The sequence below is a fragment of the Xenopus tropicalis genome, chromosome 6 (assembly GCF_000004195.4).
Source record: "Xenopus tropicalis strain Nigerian chromosome 6, UCB_Xtro_10.0, whole genome shotgun sequence".
Taxonomy (NCBI): Eukaryota; Metazoa; Chordata; class Amphibia; order Anura; family Pipidae; genus Xenopus; species Xenopus tropicalis.
This window is the reverse complement of record NC_030682.2, coordinates 140,243,721-140,266,544: the sequence shown is the minus strand read 5'-3', so window position 1 is coordinate 140,266,544 and position 22,824 is coordinate 140,243,721. Positions and strand designations below refer to the sequence as shown.

Here is a 22,824-nt window from a genome sequence, read left to right as displayed (position 1 = left end):
AACAATCGAATTAGCCTGGATTCTCCCGATATCGCCCACCCATAGGTCCGCTCGCTTGTTGACATTGCCAAGCGAGCGCATCTGAAGGTGTATGGGCACCTTTAGTCTTTGAGGAAATCCTGAAGGAAAAACATGTTTACTCCTAAGGTGGCCATATATGTACAAACCCATATTATAGTATGAAGAAACAGCATACAGCACCTTAATATCTCCATTAAAAAAAAAACGTTTATTAGATACACATGGGTTTTGGATATAGCGACATTTCAGGCCTGACCTGGCCTTTTTTCAAGCTTCAAACCCATATTATACTCCAACTGATCAAGACATGTCATATGTATGGCCACCTTTGTATAGTTCTGTACATTTGGGCTAACTGCTCAAACAATCAGAACATCATTACGTGAAAAGAAATCATATTTGCACTGCTAAATGCCCATACACCCATACCCTGGACTTTCCTGGGGACCAGCTACCTTAAAGAGATACTGACAACTGAAATAAAACTGTCTTTAAAATAAATCATAACATGGTCTTGAATGATCTTTATAATCCTGATTCTTTAATATTATCGATCTGATTCCTATCTGATGAGGGGGCCAGCCATATTTACCCAGTAGTAGTCGTTAGCATTAAAACCTATAACTGACATGGTGAAAAGAGACAGTCAGGTTGGCAAAACAGTCAGATTTAAGAACTCCAAGTAACTATTACTTACAAAAGGAGCCCTATTAGAGAAAAAAATTCAACATGACCATAGGAAACGTTTAATGTACATTAATATTTTCACATTTTTTTTTATGTTTAGTATCACTTTAAGCACTGGACATACAATCATCTTTAATCCTGGGGAGATGCCAGATAGAGAGTCAACCTATTCCCGTGGGTCTGGTCCCAGTAACTGTACTTGCAAACAAAACAGTCCGGGTTTGTGTGCGCCTGGCCAGCAAGTGCGCCCATGGATCAAACAACTGACAGTGAAATCAACAGGGGAGTGTTTCCGGGCAATTAGTCTCCCATCCATGGGCTATTAAAGCAAACTGTCTGGAACCGCACTATTTGCCCTAGGAGCACAATTTATATGGAGACTTCCCCTTAAAAGGACAGTTTGCCTTTAAATAAACATTTGCATTAAATATAAAATGGTGTGCAATGGCAAATGGATGGTTGCTAGCTTTACCTTAGCAACCATGCAGTGGTATGATTGGCCGACCGATGAATGGCAGAGGGTCTCAACAACAGGATTAGGGGAAAAAAATATCCTCAATCTGTGTTGCAGTTAAACAACTGAAGCTAAAGGGTTGCATTTTGATCATTCCTGATTTTACATCGATGCAGAATCCCAGCCTAGGGGTCTCATCTTATGTTTTCCAAGGGGTCTCTCTCATATACGTGTTTATTGAAATGGCAAATACAGTCCAAAAACATTGTGGCTACATGAAAGATCAGAGGGCTCATGTAATATTGCCCCTGATGTAATTGCAAGAGCATTATAATCTACCCTATACCCACTGCCTTCTAAGGGTGAAAAAACACGTAGCTACTAGTAGCTGCTACTTTTTCAAGGCTACTAAACTCCAGAAAATCCCCTGCCATAGACAATACTGAGAAAAGCCTCTGCTAAAACACACATAGAGACAATTATCAGTAAATAATCAGCATTGTATTTTTTATGGCTCTGGCACACGGGGAGATTAATCGCCCGCAACAAATCTCCCTGTTCACGGGCGACTAATCTCCCCGGATTGCCATCCCACCGGCGAAAATGTAAATCGCCAGTGGGATGGCACATGCTGCGCAGGCGATTTCGGCAAAAATGCCTCACGAGGCAACTTCGGCGATTTGCCAAAATCGCCTACGCAGCACGTGCCATCCCACCGGTGACTTACATTTTCGCCGGTGGGATGGTAGTTCGGGGAGATTAGTCGCCCGTGACAAAGGAGATTTTTCGCGGGCGACTAATCTCCCCGTGTGCCAGAGCCCTTAGTAGCCATGACAAGTAGCTGCTACTAGTAGCTCTGTGTGTCTTCACCCTAAAATGAGGTATCGGATATTATTTTTCCCAAGAGCCCACAGCATTAACAGATTTATCAATGAAATGTTCCAGAGCTTCCCAAGACCTTCTAGATCAGGCTTGGCTTGTATGCAGCTCTCTAAATTGTCCGGCTACAAATCCCAGCAACCCCTCTACTGTTTTCAATGGAATACACAGCCACTGAGATTTCATTGATAAAAATCGCACAGGTTTAAAGCTTGGTTATTATATCTGCCCTGATATTTAAGTATATTGTGCATTCAGCAGCAGAGGGAATTTCTAGTTAATGTCTAAGCCAATTTTTTTTTTTATCTGCTCTCTTCCTTAACCCAAATGGGCTTGTGCAACCCAGCACTTATGTTCCCATGGCAACAGATTTGCCTCTCTTTTGTAGAAGAGCTCTCCTTCGCTGTAGAACGAGGGGCCGACGAATTGCCGTGCAGAGAGGGCTGCGCATCACAGACGTCAGTCCTCCATCTCTGCTCTACCCCCTCCGTGTCCCAGATTCGGGAAGAAGCAATATATTTTTAACACTTTCGGCGGCACGCTGAGAAGGTTGCCAAAGGCCGGGGCTTTGTGAAGCTCAACAGCAAGGACAGTGCCAACAGGTCACATTTCGCTTACGGTATATACTCAAAGGACATTGTTTGAGTCAATCATTTTGAACAAAGAAAGACAGGCTAAAAAAAATAAACAACAAAATAATGTTTGTTCCCCTTTAATAAAAGGTAAGGTAAAGGGGAAGTTAACCTTGCTTTACTTTTTGTAGGGAGTAAACAAAAGTATTCTAAGACCATTGCTAAATTTGCTTAACTTTATGCATTTATCTAAGGCAATGCTGCCCCCCTTTTTAGAGAAGGTGGTCAATATTTTTAAGCAAGGATCCTCCATATTTACTCTAGACCTACATAAATATAGGTAGGCACACCAGCACTCCACTAGTTTATAAGGAAATAAGTTTAAACCTACAGGTTTCCAGGTTCTTCTTTGTTCTGTGGGGATCACAAGTTGGTGTCCCACCTTGCAGTGGGATTAGGGTAGCCATTGCAGGTACCCCTTATTTTATAGTTTTGTATGCAGGGTAATGACTCCATAGCCATACTAATGTACACAAAGGTGGGACCCCCATTAATTATATATATGCAGTCACTGCTGAACATAAAACAAACACTCTGCCCACCTTTAGGCAAGGGAGCAGGGTAAATTCGAGCCAATGCCCAATGCACATGCAAAACCCCCCAGTATTGCTTGGCAACCTAGATTCTCTGTTATAATAAAACCTTGTATAGGTATAGGACCCATTATCCAGAATGCTCGGGACCGAGGGTATTCGGATAAGGGGTATTTCCATAATCTCCATACCTTAAGTCTACTAAAAAATCAATAAAACATTAATTAAACCCAATAGGATTGTTTTGCCTCCAATAAGGGGTAATTATATCTTAGTTGGGATCAAGTACAGGTACTGTTTTATTATTACAGAGAAAAGGGAATCATTTAACCATTAAATAAACCCAATAGGGCTGTTCTGCCCCCAATAAGGGGTAATTATATCTTAGTTGGGATCAAGTACAGGTACTGTTTTATTATTACAGAGAAAAGGGAATCATTTAACCATTAAATAAACCCAATAGGACTGTTTTGCCCCCAATAAGGGGTAATTATATCTTAGTTGGGATCAAGTACAGGTACTGTTTTATTATTACAGAGAAAAGGGAATCATTTAACCATTAAATAAACCCAATAGGACTGTTTTGCCCCCAATAAGGGGTAATTATATCTTAGTTGGGATCAAGTACAGGTACTGTTTTATTATTACAGAGAAAAGGGAATCATTTAACCATTAAATAAACCCAATAGGGCTGTTCTGCCCCCAATAAGGGGTAATTATATCTTAGTTGGGATCAAAAACAAGGTACTATTTTATTATTACAGAGAAAAGGGAATCATTTAACCATGAAATAAACCCAATAGGGCTGTTCTGCCCCAATAAGGGGTAATTATATCTTAGTTGGGATCAAGTACAGGTACTGTTTTATTATTACAGAGAAAAGGGAATCATTTAACCATGAAATAAACCCAATAGGGCTGTTCTGCCCCCAATAAGGGGTAATTATATCTTAGTTGGGATCAAGTACAGGTACTGTTTTATTATTACAGAGAAAAGGGAATCATTTAACCATTAAATAAACCCAATAGGACTGTTCTGCCCCAATAAGGGGCAATTATATCTTAGTTGGGATCAAGTACAGGTACTGTTTTATTATTACCCCTTTACCTTCTCCCCATTTATGTCTGTCTTTTCTACCCCCACTCTAATATTTTCTTCCTTTTAATTCTCAGTAATTAATGGTTTTGCTCCTCCGTACCAGACTACTAGCAAGTCAAACAGGCACATAATAAAACACTTATGACTGATTCAAACAAAACAGCTTGTTTTAGTGCACTACCCCCTTAAAATCCATGGTATCATGCAGACACAGGTGCTCTCAGAATAAATGGCATTCCCAGATAAGCAAGTAGCCAACAATAGCAGCCCATTAGAGAGAAGAGACTCTCGGGCACTGCTCGCCAGTCGCCAGTGTACACACGCCAAGCTCCTAAGCACAATTCAGCTCGGGGCTGAGAGTCGATCAGTTCAAATAATATGGTTACTGATTAACCGCACTTGTGCTTTGTGAAAAAGTAACCTTCCACACAAGTGATGGCAAAAAACAAAAGAGCAGCTGTTTTGCAGCATTAAAGTTTCCATGCAATTCCAGGACGGAGCAAACCCCCACTCAAGCAGCAGTATTATTTATTATATTGGGGTGGATAGGGAGTATAACTGCATTCAGTCTCTGGCACAGTAATTAGGAGATACAGAAGATGCTGTCATAGTGATTGACTGCTGTCACAACGAGCCAATCAAATTGCAGACTAAGGGCTCTGGCACACGGGGAGATTAGTCGCCCGCGGCAAAACTCCCTGTTCGCGGGCGACTAATCTCCCCGAGTTGCCTACCCCTGCCATCCCACCGGCGAACATGTAAGTCGCCGGCGGGATGGCAGATGCGGCGGGGCGATTTCAGTAAAATTGCCGAAAAAGACTCGCGAGTCTTTTTCGGCGATTTGCGCCAAATCGCCGAGGGGAGATTTGTTGCCCGCGGTTAAATCTCATCTACTGCTGGTGACAAATCTCCCCAAAATGCTTTCCCACCAGCAATGCAACATGAAAAAAATACTTTCCAAAATATTAATGTACATAAAAAGTTACCTATAGGTTGTGTTGATCATTTTTCACCGACGAGTTTACTTTTGTAAGTAATTTTTACATAAAGTTCCTAAACCTGACTGTTCTGACAACCTGACTGTCCCTTCTCAGCCTGTCAGTTATAGCTTCTAATGCTAACGGACTATTGCTGTGCAAATATGGCAGCCCCCTCATATAGGAGCTTGGGTGATCAGATAGGTAATGTAAAAAAATTGGGTAAATACATTTAAGGAAAAATTATAAAGCTCATGTAAATAAGCTATATAATTATATGTATATTTATATATTTTTGGTGTCAGTATCTCTTTAAGAGCTGAATTGTCAAAGGAGACTGATAAAAATGTTCATTCCTGCCGATCTACAAGGCGACCGATATCCAAGGCTTTTACCGATATCGGCTGTCTCATCTCCCACTATACATGCACCGATTGCCACCTTAAGAGGCAACTAACGCTGCTAACTGAAATCAATACATAACTGTTTGGGCATTTAATATTAAGAGGAATTTAGTAAAAGATAATATAAAGCTATCGCTTTCCCCTCGCCTAGGTTGCAGAATCGTAAAGCATTAATTAGTGGTTCTGATAGGGACTGCTGTTCATGGGTCATTTTCTTTTTTTTTTTCATTTTTGGATGATAGCATCCCTTTATACAGAATATGTTTAATCAAACACATAAATATACAGTATTTTAGAGTTTACTTCTTCTTTAAGATGAACCAAATGTTATTTTCTGGTCAACACATTAGGGGAAACACATATACATGCAAATCTGAGTTTTATTGCTGGATAGCAAAGAAATTATTTTATCTTCAAAGAGTAATTCATACCTATTTACAAGTACTTCTCTATCAGTGAGACGACCAGTTAACAAAGCATATTTAATATGTTATAAAGTTAAAACCCAGTACAATAGTAGCCTGCATCCTACAGACAGAATCATTGTAACTTGCAGTTTATTCACACTATATATACTGTACATACCGGTATATTACTGATCACCCTTTATGCTACTGTGTTTACAGTTTGGAAACATTCCAGTCCTTTGATAATGTGCTTGTTAGCTGCATTAGGAAGCACAGCCACACAATGAAAGTGCTTGTATTTCCCTTCTGTCAAACAAAGGCCAACCTGACATAACTAGTTTAACATTAAATAGAAGCCTTGTTGGTTTTATTTTTTAACATAAAAGAGTCCAGTTCTTTTTACCAAAACCATTAGAGACATTTTTGAATAAAGATAAAAGGAACTCGTGAACTTTTAAAGAGAATACTAAATAATAAAAAATAATGTAACTGTACAAAAAGGATAGTTATTAAAAAGTGAGTTGAGCCCAGCCAACAGGCCCCACAGAGGAGATGACATTGGTTTTGCCTGCTACTAATAGATCACTTGGGCTTTAGTCAGAGATGTGTGGGCAAAACACAAACAACATGTAATTGGAATTCTTGCTGCTGGCAATTTATTTCCCTTATTTACCATGGAGCGATCTATACATAATACCTGTCATTCATGTACTTTTTGCTCCTTAAGACACAGTGAAACCTGTTTGTTCAAGCATTTCAGTTGAAAGAAGCTTGTCTGGGACAGACAGATGCTGTATACAAAGGTAAGAATGTATGTTAACAGCAAATACTCACCGGAGCTGAGACTGAAGCTTTCCTGCTTTGTTTATAAAGTCTTCCCAGACTGGATAACTTCCCTGTAATAAAGGAATAAAAAAAATTGAGGTACACACACACATATACATATACTGGACAGTACATGTGATAATAACATTTTTTAGTACTGGTGGTTAATATACCATATGAATGTAGTTTAACCAAGTTACTAAATTAGGCAAATCCTTGACAGAGAAGGTCCTGGGGGTACTTGTGCATAATAAACTTAGCTATAGCAAGCAATGGGGGTCTGCAGTGAAAAGGGCCAGCAAAAAAAGGGGTACACTTTCATAGAGAAAATGGTTGTTTTGCCAGATATATTAGAAAGGTTTTATATTAGATGCCTTTTTAGAAAGCAAGAAAATACAAAGTTACCAAAATGAAGGTGGCCGTACACGTTCAGATTTTAGTCTTCTTCGGATTTTGATCGTATGTTTAAATGTAAGAATCTAAAACTACCATTTAGACTGAAAGTGTAGGATTAAGCACTAAAAATAACAAATCGGAGGATGTTCTGAACATGAAATATTTGGCACACACCAACTGTACGAAAGTGACTCCCATTGTAGGTCCCGCAAGGATATCGTCAGATACACAATACATGCACAGATTTTATCTGGATCCGACCAAAATGTTCCAACCTGTCCGATCAATTAAACGACCGTTCACCATGGTACAAAAATTATTGAGACGATAATTCTAAACCTACACAAGGTCCAAAAATCAAAACTACATTTTGTACAATTATGCCAGTGTGTGTATGGCCAGCTTAAGTACAAAGATGATCCATTGACTCTTCAGGAAGGAATTTTATTCCTCTTCTGGGGCACATAGGAGAGGCTACAGATGTTTTGTTTTACCTTCCTCTGGTCACAGTGGCTTAACTACTGGATCCCAGGCCCTATGGGGGTCCCACCTACTGTTCCCCTGGTAGTTACGCCACTGTCTGGTCAACTATAAGTTAGGCAGGTTTTATTTACACAAAAAAGATGAACTTGATGGACATACATACTATTTATAATTAAACCAATACTTAAAATTAAATTACTGTGGGGAGCCAGGAACACAGAGCATTCAGTCCCTGTCTGTACTCAGGTAGATGCTGATGTCTTGAATAGGTTCATAGTGACTGACTGCTATCATAGCAGTCACAGTGAGCCAATTAAACTGCAGACAGATTAAAAAATAAAATGGGGCTCCCTCCCACCCATAGGTGAGCCCAAAATAATGGGTAGGAGAGATTCTCAGTGAACAATTTGGGTGAGTGATATGGGGATGAATTCTAATTTTTACTTTTGGATATCATTCTGAGAACTATAGCAGAGTAGCTGTTATTCCCGTGTCTAAAGCTTTGTTTATCAGAATGACATCTTTACTAAAAAAAGGAATAATGGCTCAGCAAGTGATATTATTAATCTGTCAAATAACAGAAAGGATTCACAGAATAGCACAGGCAGCGGGAGATCTGGTATGAAAAGTAATGCTGGGGCTGCTGCGTCATGAAATGCTGGGGCCGCTGCGTCATGAAATGCTGTCATGTGTTGGAAGTAGATGGGAGTCACTAAACACTTTAATGCTGGGGTGTATAAATTTAAATTACAGAAAGGAGATATTATGTATAAAAATTTTATCTTGTCATAAGTAGATTCAACAGTGAGCGTGGCCTGTGCTGAAATGGGTGTGACATTCAAAAGTGGTCATAGCATAGGCCAGGGATCCCCAACCTTTTTTACCCAAGAGCCACATTCAAATGTAAAAAGATTTGGAGAGTAACACAAGCTTGGAAAAATGTTCCTGGGGTTACAAATAGGGGCTCTGATTGGTGATTAGGCAGCCCCCCTGTGGATTGGCAGCCTACATGAGGCTCTGTTTAGCAGTACATCTGTTTTTTATAAAACCAAAACTTGCCCAAAAGCCAGGAATTCAAAAATAAGCCCCTGCTTTAAGGCCACTGGGAGCAACATCCAAGGACTGGGGAGCAACATGTTGCGCACGAGCCACTGGTTGGGGATCACTGGCATAGGCTATGCACGATAATATTTATATCTGCCAAATCATGCTAATTACTGTAAAGTAGGTAGTCTTAAATGAATATGGTTAAAATGCCCTCTCTTCATCTTATAGTTCCACTAAAAAAAAAAAAATATAAAAAGAGAAAAGTGTGCCTTTAATGTCATATTTTAGTACATGCACTTTACAGTTCTAAATCTCCCATGCAGGTCATGTGCTGCTAGGTTTTATATGTCTGTAAAAAATATATATACTGGGTCCAAGATTTATGCGTGACAGGCTTGCCAGAGGCTGAAGGGAACTGGATGACGCGGGCCTTATTATAAAGAGTCGGGCAACCCATTGTGTGCGGCAGGCTAACATGGGCTCCTTCCTGACTAATATAAACATTAGGAGGAAAAAAGGTCTGTTTGGCAGGATATGTCATAAAATCTATAATTGTAAGCACAGAATAACACGGATGCAGTACACGAGTGCACTAATAACCAACACAACTGAAATATACATTATATAATATTTTCTAAATCATTTTGAAAAAAATTTTGTGGAGTTTTGGCAAAGCAATGCATAGGTTAAGGTTTTAGAGAAAGCACTGGTCAATAAATCAATCTTGGACATTATTGGATAAAAATGCTTTAAAATAATCATTCCAAACTAGTTAGATCCAAGTCATCTTTGCTACTGGGTAGATGCTTGGAGCTCAATTTATTAACAGCTAAAGGGCTACAGATTTTATGCCCCCTTCAAAAAATCTTAATAGTTTGCAATACTGTTTTTACAGAGGATATTATCTGGCTAAAATGCCCCTACTCTTAGGCTGGCAGCCCAAGATAACAGCCCTTTCTTCCCTGGCCTAAAACCAGCCTTGGATATTGAAAACAGCTGTGAACATAGGTGTTTTTAGAGGGTTCAGCTATACAGGGCCCTACACACTATGGGTGAAGACACACAGAGCTACTAGTAGCAGCTACTTGTCACTGCTACAAAAACAGACAAAGCTGATCATTTACTGATAACTGTCTCTACTTGTGTTTTAGCAGAGACCATTCTCAGTATTGTTTATGGCAGGGGATTTTCTGGCGTTTAGTAGCCGTGACTAGTAGCTGTTACTAAGCAGCTCCATGTGTCTTAACCCTAAAGGGCCACACACAGCATCAGGTGTAGGAGGATAGCAAGTATAATAGAGCAAGATGGCTACTATAGAATTTGATATCTCCCACTGACTATCAAAAGCAAGATGGTAACAGTATGACAAGCCCTGCAAAGTACGTGTTGCTTTGTGCCCCACCACCAGTAAGCCAGCCTTGCCTGTAAAACAGTTTTAATAACAAGTGGAGTATTAAGTTTAGTTGCCTTTTAAAGATTCCAATAAAATACATAAATATGCAATGTTCACTAGGCTGAGTTGGCGTGCCATCACGCTGACCGGCAGTCCCTAAACATTTACTCACTTTGCATCTAGCCTTTGTACCTTTGCATATCTCTCTGCTGCCATGTAGCTCTGCAAACACTGCCGTCATGGGACAATGAAGTGCTGGAGTTCAATATTGCTCAGCACTGTAACTAAACTAGATCCACTATGGAAAACATTGACTATCATTGCAGGGGAGTTCTTATAACTATAGGGACATTAGGGTCCATGGCAGTTTATTTGTAGGCTGAGCTTGGAACATCATATGCATTTCATCCCAAATGTCACTCCAACAGGCCTTCAGGCTGGTCCATCAAACTTCAACCGTTTTGGGCCCTCTATGAAGGACACTCCACAGACTGAGAAACCTCTGGTTTAAAATGGTCTCAACATAGTATAAACAACGTTCTGTGCTGATCTTTGTCAGTACCTCAGATATGGCAAGTGATACAACTACAAGGTTATGTTTAATTTATATGATTGAGTTGCTCAGTCACTATCCTATACCCCAAACCCAACTTATTAACAGAATGCATACACTAATCTATGCTAGGCCGGTCGCCTTAAGTTTACGGGTAATCTGGGTGGGGTTGGGCGCAGTGACATCAGGGGCAGGACTTGTAATGTTAGGCAATGATGCCGCAATCAGCCACTGGCCAATCACCATGTCAATAAAGGTGAGTCTTGTCCATATTTACTTATTTGGAAAGCCTGCAGGGAATTTTGACCCTGACAGCCCCTCTGAAAACAGGCTGTCCAGGTGGCAAACCAAATCTATGACTACTGCTCCAGGAAACTATTTTAGGTTAAACAAATGTATGACTTTTATCCTTCAGACATGAGTACCAACATGTATTCAACCAACTGCAATATTTAATTCTATAATAAATACCTACTACATTTAGGACAATTGCAGATTATGGGGGATCAGGAATTTGCTTCTGAATTTGTCATTTTCCTTGTACATTCAGTGAATTAGCTATAGCAGCAAGCCAAATCATACTGACAGCCAGTCCTTACGATTATTGGAGCACAACTAACACTCTGCATTTAGTTACTAACTTAAAAGGATATTATAAAATAAAGCCCATGTTTGAAAACAATATGTGATGTTTAACAGAGACAGTTTGGGAGGAAAAAACTACAGATGCAACAAATTCAGAATTTGGTTCAGGATACTGCAGATTCTCAGCAATATTTTGAGATTTTGGATTCTGTGAAACCTGAAGGGTCCAGTTGACCACCTAACCCGTGTGAATTTAACTTAATATAAATAGTAAATTTGGGTTTGAATTCAGGTAGTTCTTTTGTGAAGAATTTGATATCTGGCTGAATTAAAGCATCATGGAAACAAAGCTTGCACAATAACAGCCAAAGCATGCTCATAAGTTTATATCAGCAGACATGCACCCACTGCACCCACTTGAGGATAAACACCCATACCTTTCCCAGCTACACTTCCAAGTTGCTATAAAAGTCTAAACTAAGCGCAATGTGCAAAGTGTCACAACAGATGCAAATCACAAGTGTTATTTTTTTAAAGAGTTTTAAGGGGCTGATTAATCAAAGTCGGAATTTTGGACTTTTACAAGTACGTTTGGGAAAAATTTGAATGAAATATGAAAATTTCTTATGTGCACTAATTGCGTAAAAATTTGTAAGGGGTAGTACGAAAATATTGTGGTACAATTTGAACGTTCCGAAATTTTTGTATCCGAACGATCGTAAATGGCGGGTAAACCTTTCTGACTTTGATCCTTCAGTCCATGTTTTTGGAAGCCTCCCACAGGGCTCAATGGCACTCTGCAGATCCAACCTGGCCCAAGGAAAGCCTCCCATAGGGCTCAATGGCACTCTGCAGCTCCAACCCGGCCCAAGGAAAGTCTCCCACAGGGCTCAATGGCACTCTGCAGCTCCAACCTGGCCCAAGGAAAGCCTCCCATAGGGCTCAATGGCACTCTGCAGCTCCAACCCGGCCCAAGGAAAGCCTCCCATAGGGCTCAATGGCACTCTGCAGCTCCAACCCGGCCCAAGGAAAGCCTCCCATAGGGCTCAATGGCACTCTGCAGCTCCAACCCGGCCCAAGGAAAGCCTCCCATAGGGCTCATTGGCACTCTGCAGCTCCAACCCGGCCCAAGGAAAGTCTCCCATAGGGCTCAATGGCACTCTGCAGCTCCAACCCGGCCCAAGGAAAGCCTCCCATAGGGCTCAATGGCACTCTGCAGCTCCAACCCGGCCCAAGGAAAGCCTCCCATAGGGCTCAATGGCACTCTGCAGCTCCAACCCGGCCCAAGGAAAGCCTCCCATAGGGCTCAATGGCACTCTGCAGCTCCAACCCGGCCCAAGGAAAGTCTCCCATAGGGCTCAATGGCACTCTGCAGCTCCAACCCGGCCCAAGGAAAGCCTCCCATAGGGCTCAATGGCACTCTGCAGCTCCAACCCGGCCCAAGGAAAGTCTCCCATAGGGCTCAATGGCACTCTGCAGCTCCAACCCGGCCCAAGGAATGTCTCCCATAGGGCTCAATGGCACTCTGCAGCTCCAACCCGGCCCAAGGAAAGCCTCCCATAGGGCTCAATGGCACTCTGCAGCTCCAACCCGGCCCAAGGAAAGCCTCCCATAGGGCTCAATGGCACTCTGCAGCTCCAACCCGGCCCAAGGAAAGCCTCCCATAGGGCTCAATGGCACTCTGCAGCTCCAACCCGGCCCAAGGAAAGCCTCCCATAGGGCTCATTGGCACTCTGCAGCTCCAACCCGGCCCAAGGAAAGTCTCCCATAGGGCTCAATGGCACTCTGCAGCTCCAACCCGGCCCAAGGAAAGCCTCCCATAGGGCTCAATGGCACTCTGCAGCTCCAACCCGGCCCAAGGAAAGCCTCCCTTAGGGCTCAATGGCACTCTGCAGCTCCAACCCGGCCCAAGGAAAGCCTCCCATAGGGCTCAATGGCACTCTGCAGCTCCAACCCGGCCCAAGGAAAGTCTCCCATAGGGCTCAATGGCACTCTGCAGCTCCAACCCGGCCCAAGGAAAGCCTCCCATAGGGCTCAATGGCACTCTGCAGCTCCAACCCGGCCCAAGGAAAGCCTCCCATAGGGCTCAATGGCACTCTGCAGCTCCAACCCGGCCCAAGGAAAGTCTCCCATAGGGCTCAATGGCACTCTGCAGCTCCGACCCGGCCCAAGGAAAGCCTCCCATAGGGCTCAATGGCACTCTGCAGCTCAGACCCAGCCCAAGGAAAGCCTCCCATAGGGCTCAATGGCACTCTGCAGCTCCAACCCGGCCCAAGGAAAGCCTCCCATAGGGCTCAATGGCACTCTGCAGCTCCAACCAGCCCAATGAAAGTCATGATAATGAAGCTTGAAAGAATAACAAAACTTTTGTACTCGTTGCAAAAAATATGATTTTGTAGCACAAATTGTTGAAAAAGTCGTGGAAATCGTAGAAAATACACACAGAACTAAAAGTTAAAAAAGAAATACAAATTTTTTGTAATCGTACTAATTCGTACATTGATAAATGTGCCCCTTAGTGTTGATGAAGGCACCTAATTAATATTGTGTACCACAACTTCCACACAATTTGCCAAACCACACAATTTGCCAATACCGAGACAAAGTACAAGTTCTTTTCAGTACAAGTTCTTTTCAGTGTTGATAGAGCCACTTCCAGAATGCCAACAATAACTCCTTTAGAGTTCTATTCACTTGACACAAGTACCTTGCACATGTGTACAACTCATCAGTTGAGATACATGCAGGATATGTATTGAGGGGTCTAAGTACCTATTGTCAATATTTCAAACTGCGCATCTCTGGATGGCAAAGTGCCAGGCAAGCTTTAGAAACATCTCAAAAGTAGTAAGTCGTAATTATCCTGCCTGAAGCGTCAATAGCAAACTGGGCTAGCCAAGTCTCTGATGTGACACTCCTTACTGGTGTAAGTCATAACCACAAATGTTGTTATTATTATCATCAGAGCTTAGATTGTAAGCTCTACAGGCAGGGACCTCCTTCCTACTGTGCCTCATACTGCACTTATTCCCTGTGCATTTATATATATTTACTGTATTGTATTTATTTATTGTCCTCCCTGTGTGTAATTTTGTATTTTGTAAGATTATACAGCACTGCGTACCCTTGTGGCGCTTTATAAATAAAGTTATACATACATATTTAGAAAGTGGCAACATATTGTGCAGTGCTGCAATCTCAATAAATAGGAAAAGATGCTTCAATCAAATTCACTGGCAAACTGGGTAGATTTCCATGCCGCCAGACGTGAATGTTTTTAAAAAAATGGATTAACCAGCCCTACGCCTTCCTTTTGTAGATCCGTAATTAATGCGACTATAATTAATCTGATAGAAAACACAGCAGCCGCACTGAAAGGCCTGACATGACCCGCAGATAATGCTCCCTGTATCAGCCATGAAGATTTGTGTTGGCACAGCGTGCTGTGCAGGCCAGTGGGAAAGGTCTGTGTATACCCTCTCTGGTTTATAAACACATTATAGAATTATTATGTAGGGGGAATATATAGCAAAGAAGGGACCTCAGTCCGCCTAAAACTTGCAATGTATTGTTTTAGGTATTACTGTTTTTTTTTCATGCCTCTATGTCCAACCCAAAAGCAAGTACTGAGAAAATAAATGACAGGTCAGGAGCACCTAGACATCCCTCCATATAACGATTTCTATCACTTCAAAAAAAATATAAAGAAAAGCTGGAATTCTCAGACTGACCCCCTACCCTGATTAATAAACACACGGAAGAGAACATGCCTTGTTTTATTTGACATCTACTCTCAAGGAGGAGGGGGGGGGGGCCTAATGTGTTTCCATGGCGATGCTGCCATGCCAGTATCCTGCTGTAGGAACTAATGGATGATTTGCACAAATGATTTGCTCTGGAAAGGATGGTAATTGGATGGAGGATTACAGTACAAACATAGTACAAACACGTAACGGCAAAATGGCTTGGTGTTGATAAAGGCAATCATCAAATTTGAGGTGTGAATTTGTACCTCAGAAGGCTAAAATGGCTGCTCAGAACAGGTTTCAGGCAGCAGAGATTACAGGTGCCTAGAAGGCCCATTTCAAACCAAAAATACAGCATATCATACAACTCTTTTACAGGTATAGGACCCGTTATCCAGAATGATGTGGACCAAGGGTATTCTGGATAAGGGGTCTTTCCGTAATTTGGATCTACTAAAAAATCAATAAAACATGAATTAAACCCAATAGGATTATTTTGCATCCAGTAAGGATTATTTATATTTTAGTTGGGATTAAATACAAAGCCCTGTTTTATTTTTACAGAGAAAAAGGAAATAATTTAAAAATCTGAATAATTTGATTAAAATGGAGTCTATGGGAGACAGGCTTTCCGTAATTCGGAGCTTTCTGGATATTGGGTTTCCGGATAACGGATCTCATACCTGTACAACGCCCCTGTAAAACCCTCTGCTTGCCCCTGAGAAATACCAGTATGTTTTTCCAGTCTGAGTGATAAACTATACCTGACCATTCCGACATCTTTATAGGCTGGGTAAAACAAAGACTTGCAGTCCTGCACCTAGACTATATAACCATATGTACGGCAGGCATTAATCTCACGACTCTCTAGCAGCAATGCACTACAATTCCCATAAGCCCTAACTGGAACTCAAAAGCAGCTTTCCAGCTATGTACTGACATGGCACAGTCACATTAAGTTACACTGATGACTAATGTTTGCAGGGCGCTGTGCCCTAGAATTATAAGGTGGCATTTATAGATACCCGAGATAATATATCGTTAGTGCCCTGAAGTAATTAAGTCGAACAATATTTCTATAAATCAGATACACACGTGCAGGTTACAGCATCACCCACATGATTCCAAGAGGTGAAGGGGGGGAAGGGGCTGATGAGAGGCCAAGTTACAAGCCCATTCACATTCCAAGCAGCCAGTCAAGTCATAAAAATGCATTGCGTGCAAACATCACGTATGTTATGTATATGGGAGCTTGGGGAGATCGGTGCAGGCCTGAAGCCAATAAATGTGCCACCCAGAGAACAGAGCTCTCCCTACTTCCACAAACAGATATATGGCCCTTGTCTGAACAAAGTAGGATTTCAACCTGCAACGGATTGAACTGTAAATGTAGAAGAAAACACATTTAGCTGGTTTGGTCCATTGCGCTGAGCCAATCTGATGCTAACAGTGTTATTGAGGACACATTTCTGAAGTGGACATTCGAACGCGAATGGAGAGGGAAAACATGAGTGCCGCAATTGTATGTGATTTACCAAAACGGAACACTAATTTGTATCAATCAGTGGATGTAACATAACATTTCTAAAACATATTAATTTGCCAAGTCGTAAAATTACCACTGAAAGCCTCATCTTTGGTAAATACTAAGGGGTATATTTATCATGCTGTGTAAAAACAGGAGTAAAACATTACCGGTGATGTTGCCCAGGGCAACCAATTAGCAATTAGATTTCAACAGTTAGAAAACCAAAGCATCTGATTGGCTTCTATGAGCAATAATATTTCACTCCACTTTTTACACAGCATGATAAATATACCCCTAAATTCACTCCAAACAGCATGGCACAGGGAAAGCTGCAAGTTAAAACCTATCCACTGTATATACCATTCCCTCACTATGTCCCTACAAGCAGCAGAACCACCAGAGCATAACGAAAAATCACTTGGCTGGAACCACTACCTGTGTTTAATAAGTGAGCGTGACCCAGACGTGCAAAGGCAGTTTAGCATCTCGAACCCCCAGAGGCTATTATCCCCCCACTGCTACTATAGGCACCATCTCTCCCTACTATACCTGCTATCCCACAGCCCCAGTCCCTTCCCAGAGGCTATTATCCCCCCACTGCTACTATAGGCACCATCTCTCCCTACTATACCTGCTATCCCACAGCCCCAGTCCCTTCCCAGAGGCTATTATCCCCCCACTGCTACTATAGGCACCATATCTCCCTACTATACCTGCTATCCCACAGCCCCAGTCCCTTCCCAGAGGCTATTATCCCACTGCTACTATAGGCACCATCTCTCCCTACTATACCTGCTATCCCACAGCCCCAGTCCCTTCCCAGAGGCTATTATCCCCCACTGCTACTTTAGGCACCATCTCTCTCTACTATACCTGCTATCCCACAGCCCCAGTCCCTTCCCAGAGGCTATTATCCCCCCACTGCTACTATAGGCACCATCCCTCCCTACTATACCTGCTATCCCACAGCCCCAGTCCCTTCCCAGAGGCTATTAACCCCCCACTGCTACTATAGGCACCATCTCTCCCTACTATACCTGCTATCCCACAGCCCCAGTCCCTTCCCAGAGGCTATTATCCCCCCACTGCTACTATAGGCACCATCTCTCCCTACTATACCTGCTATCCCACAGCCCCAGTCCCTTCCCAGAGGCTATTAACCCCCCACTGCTACTATAGGCACCATTTCTCCCTACTATACCTGCTATCCCACAGCCCCAGTCCCTTCCCAGAGGCTATTATCCCCCCACTGCTACTATAGGCACCATCTCTCCCTACTATACCTGCTATCCCACAGCCCCAGTCCCTTCCCAGAGGCTATTATCCCCCCCACTGCTACTATAGGCACCATCTCTCCCTACTATACCTGCTATCCCACAGCCCCAGTCCCTTCCCAGAGGCTATTATCCCCCCACTGCTACTATAGGCACCATCTCTCCCTACTATACCTGCTATCCCACAGCCCCAGTCCCTTCCCAGAGGCTATTATCCCCCCACTGCTACTATAGGCAAGGTTTTTAATACACCCTATCCAAGACTTTATCACCTGTGAGAAATCTCCTCTCCATAATACCTGCCAGTCTGCATTGATTTGAATTTCCACATGTAACTCACTTTTTGTGCACTTAAAGCCTTTACTCCAAACATCAGCTTTCATATTTAAATACTACAATTTCAGCCCCTGCCACCATCTTGCCTTATTAGACACTATTTCACAGTTACTACTATTTTACCTAACATTATCTTGCATTACTATACACACCATCCCACTGCTGCAGTTTCACTGAAAGCAGCTTGCCTTTCTATACACACCATTAATTGCTGTATTATTTGATCATTACACCTACTATTTTGTGCTGCACTATGACAAATATCAACACCCCTTTTAAAAAAAAGAAACATACAAAGAAAACAAGTGTGTGTGTGTGTCACTGTTTATTTACCCACTGCTCCAGGCACTCGGAGGAAGATAATAGAATTTGGGGGGGATGTCAGACAAACCAGTTACAGACAGGACAGGGCAGGCTGCTTTTCTACTGCATGTCCTTATGTACAGGCTCTAAAAACAATGTTTGATTGACACCTAGAGACTACTGTCAGCCCTGGGCTGAGTGAAGCTTCCTACACACAATCACCCCTCAGGTTAATTCATTCAGTACAGAGGGACAGATAGGGGCAAAACAGGATTTTTTACAAGTACATTGAGTGTTACACATCATTTAAATGGAGCACAAACACTGTGTGGGCAATGTTCCTCTATCCATTCTCATACTGCATTCCTCTCAAGGAGACTCTAGTTCAACAGCTGGAGGACTGCACATTTGGCCTTTTCTGTATGTGTAAATACCAAACCAACACAAAAACTGCCCTATTGAGTGTAGGCAATGGAAAATCTAGGCGCAATCTACTGGTTAAAGTTGTTACAGCTACACAAAGAATCTGGGCCAAAAATTCATTATCAGGCCGGGTATGGCCACCTTTGCTTATGTTTATGGTGAGTTCACTCCAAGAGTTAGGGCTCTGGCACACGGGGAGATTAGTCGCCCGCAACAAAACTCCCTGTTCGCGGGCGACTAATCTCCCCGAGTTGCCTACCCCTGCCATCCCACTGGCGAACATGTAAGTCGCCGGCGGGATGGCAGACTTGCGAGTCTTTTTCAGCGATTTCCTGAAATCGCCCCGCCGCGTGTGCCATCCCACCGGCGACTTACATGTTCGCCGGTGGGATGGCAGGGGTAGGCAACTCGGGGAGATTAGTCGCCCGCGAACAGGGAGTTTTGCCGCGGGCGACTAATCTCCCCGTGTGCCAGAGCCCTTAGGGTGAAGACACATGGAGATACTAGTAGCAACTACTTGTCACGGCTACTAAAATAGACAATGCTGATTATTTACTGATAACAGTCTCTACATGTGTTTTAGCAGAGGCAATTCTCAGTATTGTCTATGGCAAGGTATTGTCTGGAGTTTTATAGCCATGACAAGTAGCTGCTACTAGTAGCTCAGTGTGTCTTCTCCCTTAGTGTTACTGGAGTTTCTTTTTGTACAACCTGGATAAAATCCTGCTATAAGAATGTGACAAACAAAAAATGAAACTGAAATAGAGCTATAGGGTTACAATTGCACAGAAGATAACAAATGAAGCAGTGGTTACAACAATAGTTTTAATTCACACACGTAAATCTAGTTTTGTACGATTTTCGGTCTGTGTGGGGACTCATCCCAATAATTTTCGTACCATGGAGATCAGTCATTTAGTCAATCAGACAGGTTAGAAAATGTTGGTCAGTTGAGGATAAAATCTGCGCAGTATTGTGTATCTGACAATACCCTTGGGGGCCCTACAATGAGAGTCACTTTGGTACGATTGGTGCTGCCAACTATTTCATGTTCAGAACATCCTCCCATTTGTTATTTTTAGGGCTTTATCCTACAATTTCAGTCTGAAAACGCTCATATGTGCACTGCTGGCCTAAAAACCACTTGTCATCAGCGGTGACCAGGGATTTCCATTTACTTTACCAGCACATGTGCCATTAGCCTTGCACAGTGACCAAATGCCATTCGTGGCTCCCTACAGACCTAGGAAATGACAGCCTTTTTTATATACAATAGAATATTTGCTGGCAAGAAGTATTTTATTTGTGGGTGCTTCATTGTAAAATATATATATATATATATACTTGCCCTTTAAATCAGTTATTGCTGAAGTCCAAATAAGGGGGACCCTATACAAGCTTAACAACAGATACCCTTATATGATAAGCACTATAGTTTTATATAGAGACAGAAACAGCCAATCATCATGTACTGACACCTTCCAAGCTGCCCCTGCAGTCCCCCCACACCAAGCCCACCCTGACCAGCCGTGTATACAGTATGCAGCGCAGACACAATGCATCAGACTGGGGGTATCACATAGAATAAGACAGACTATTATTATTATTATTATTATGTGTCACTATATGCGCTACCATACTGCAGCAGCAGAGCCCAGGCATTCCTATAGCCATACCCTGGGGAGTTTATTATTCCGATGGCAGCATCCCATCATGGATAAAAGGGATTTGCCCACTCTGCAGCCATAGCACTGGATCTCATTGCTAATTATTTTTGGCAGTAATGGGGAGGCGGGGGGAGAATAATCCATCTTTAGCCACACACAATCATGTTCTTTCTTTTGCAATTCATTTAAATTATAGCTAAAGAGATTGTAAGCTCTTTTGGGCAGGGCTCTCTTCCCCTCTTGAATCGGTTACTGATTGCTTTATATGTTACTCTGTATGTCCAATGTATGTAACCCACTTATTGTACAGCGCTGCGGGATATGTTGGCGCTTTATAAATAATAATAATAAAGAGATCAAAGCCCAGATCTGATCAGTTTTTTTTTCCAATGGGGGGGTGAAGGTTACACTGCTTTGCTGGGTCCTTTAATAAAAGCAATTTAAATGTCCCTGAACACCTGTCTCTTTATAACAGAAATGGCCCCCTCTTACCTTCATGTCGCTGATGATGTTCTGGAAGAGCCCCCCCAGAGCGCTGCATTCCTTCTCTATAACAGCCTCCATGTTTCAGATCAATCCAGAATCAATAGGCACACAAACCCAGAACAAGGCAGCACCTATGGGATCCGAATGGGAGAATCCCCCCCCCTCCTTTAATAACAAGTCGCTGCCAGGGGATCCCCCTGTGTAGCTGCAACAGCGGAGCGACAGGCGACTAGAGACCCCCAAGGAGAAGCTTGTGCAGAGGCAGAGACCCCCAGCCAGGCAGCCGATCACCTGATTCAGGCAAAGGATCGCAGCTTTAATTGGCCCTCACACTCCTCCGCCCGCAAGGAAGGAAAATCCATGGTTGCACATAGAAGGTCATTGTCAGGATCCGGAGACTGTAGAAGAAAACCGAGTGCCCAATGTGTCAGATCCCGGAGAGAACGAACTGAGCTGCTGCCCGCACCGCAATCCTGCGCTCTGTCACTGTGTAAAGCCCCTAGCTCTGCCCCTTTCCGTAGCATAACACTCAGTGTAAAGCAGCAGCAGCAGCTACACCGCGACCCCTAGTGGAGCTTCAGGGAACTGCAGCACGTCGCGCCTGTGCCGTTAGTGAATGCGTCTTTATTCGGTCCGACTCTGCCGCAGCGCTCACAATAACACAGGCAGAAGCGCTAGACTTCATGTATTTGCTTTATGGCGGCTCAGACAGACTGGGCCCCGCCAACACGGAACATTTCTATTTCCGAGACCCAAAGGTTTTTTTTTAATTGCAAATTATTATCTTTTATTTCTGTAGCACAAAAAGAAAAAAAAATGCCGGTTTAGGTTAGGTTTATTGTAACATGAGGCGTCTACTTGTACCGTATAGGTGGGCAGAGCAGCATTACCCACTAGGCGCCCCAAGCACTTGCCTAGGGACCGCCTTGTTTAGGTACCCGGCCCTCGGTCACACCGTACCCTACGCCTGCCCTTCTCCCTCAACCGCACCTCCCCTTTTCCCTCCCTCCCTGAATCGCTCCTCCCCTTTCCATTCCCTCCCTCCCTGAACCGCACCTCCCCTTTTTGCGTGCCAGTGAGGCGTCACATACGCAGACGCACGTTAGTGACGCCACAAAGGGGAGGTGCAGCCGAGCATATAAAAGAGGTAGGCTCAGGAGGGAAGTCGGCAGAGCCTAGTGGTCTTTGGCTATGTAGAGATGTTACTGTCAAGTTTGGGGTTAACAGAGTATTCGCTGGCTATTTATGCAGTAGTTTTACTGATATGAACTGTAGGATATGAATATGAATAATATACGGTGCTGGTTTGACTTTATGGTAAAAAATAATCCTATCTGTAAAAATGGCCCTTTTATTGGAGCTCCCTATAGATCCTATCACTTCTCTGTCCATGTTTGAAATGAGGGTTGGGCGTGTCCTAATGGTCCCTGCCAGGAGCACAGTAGGAGAGGGAGAGCCAATCACAGCCCTGCACTCACACAAGCAAAGACAGGCTTCAGTTCCCTATCAGGTCAGCCTAGCTGCTGATTGGTTCCTATCCTACAGTGCAGTGTGCTGAGTGCTGCCAGCTCCCCTGCACATCCAGAGAATTCAGCCAGCAGGAAGTGGAACAGGTGGGCGGGACTAGTGGGGTTTGGGGGAATGGGGAATTTCTCAATAAATCATTCTGAAACAACTTTTTTAAGCA

At 43.0% G+C, this 22,824-nt stretch overlaps 1 protein-coding gene across 4 annotated transcripts in view; it reads right to left on the bottom strand.

Annotated features, from left to right (window-relative positions):
- Positions 1–22,121, bottom strand: part of mtss1.1 (metastasis suppressor 1, gene 1) — a 94,467-nt gene extending 72,346 nt beyond the window's left edge. For 3 of the 4 annotated variants that reach the window (XM_031903470.1, XM_031903471.1, XM_031903472.1), the window contains exons 1-2: positions 21,144–22,121; positions 6,927–6,988 (exon numbers count right to left, since the gene is read on the bottom strand). In XM_031903470.1, coding sequence (XP_031759330.1) covers positions 6,927–6,988; positions 21,144–21,215 — 134 coding nt within the window. In that variant the 5' untranslated portion in view covers positions 21,216–22,121. 4 annotated transcript variants of the gene reach the window in all.
- Positions 22,122–22,824: the final 703 nt, after the last annotated feature.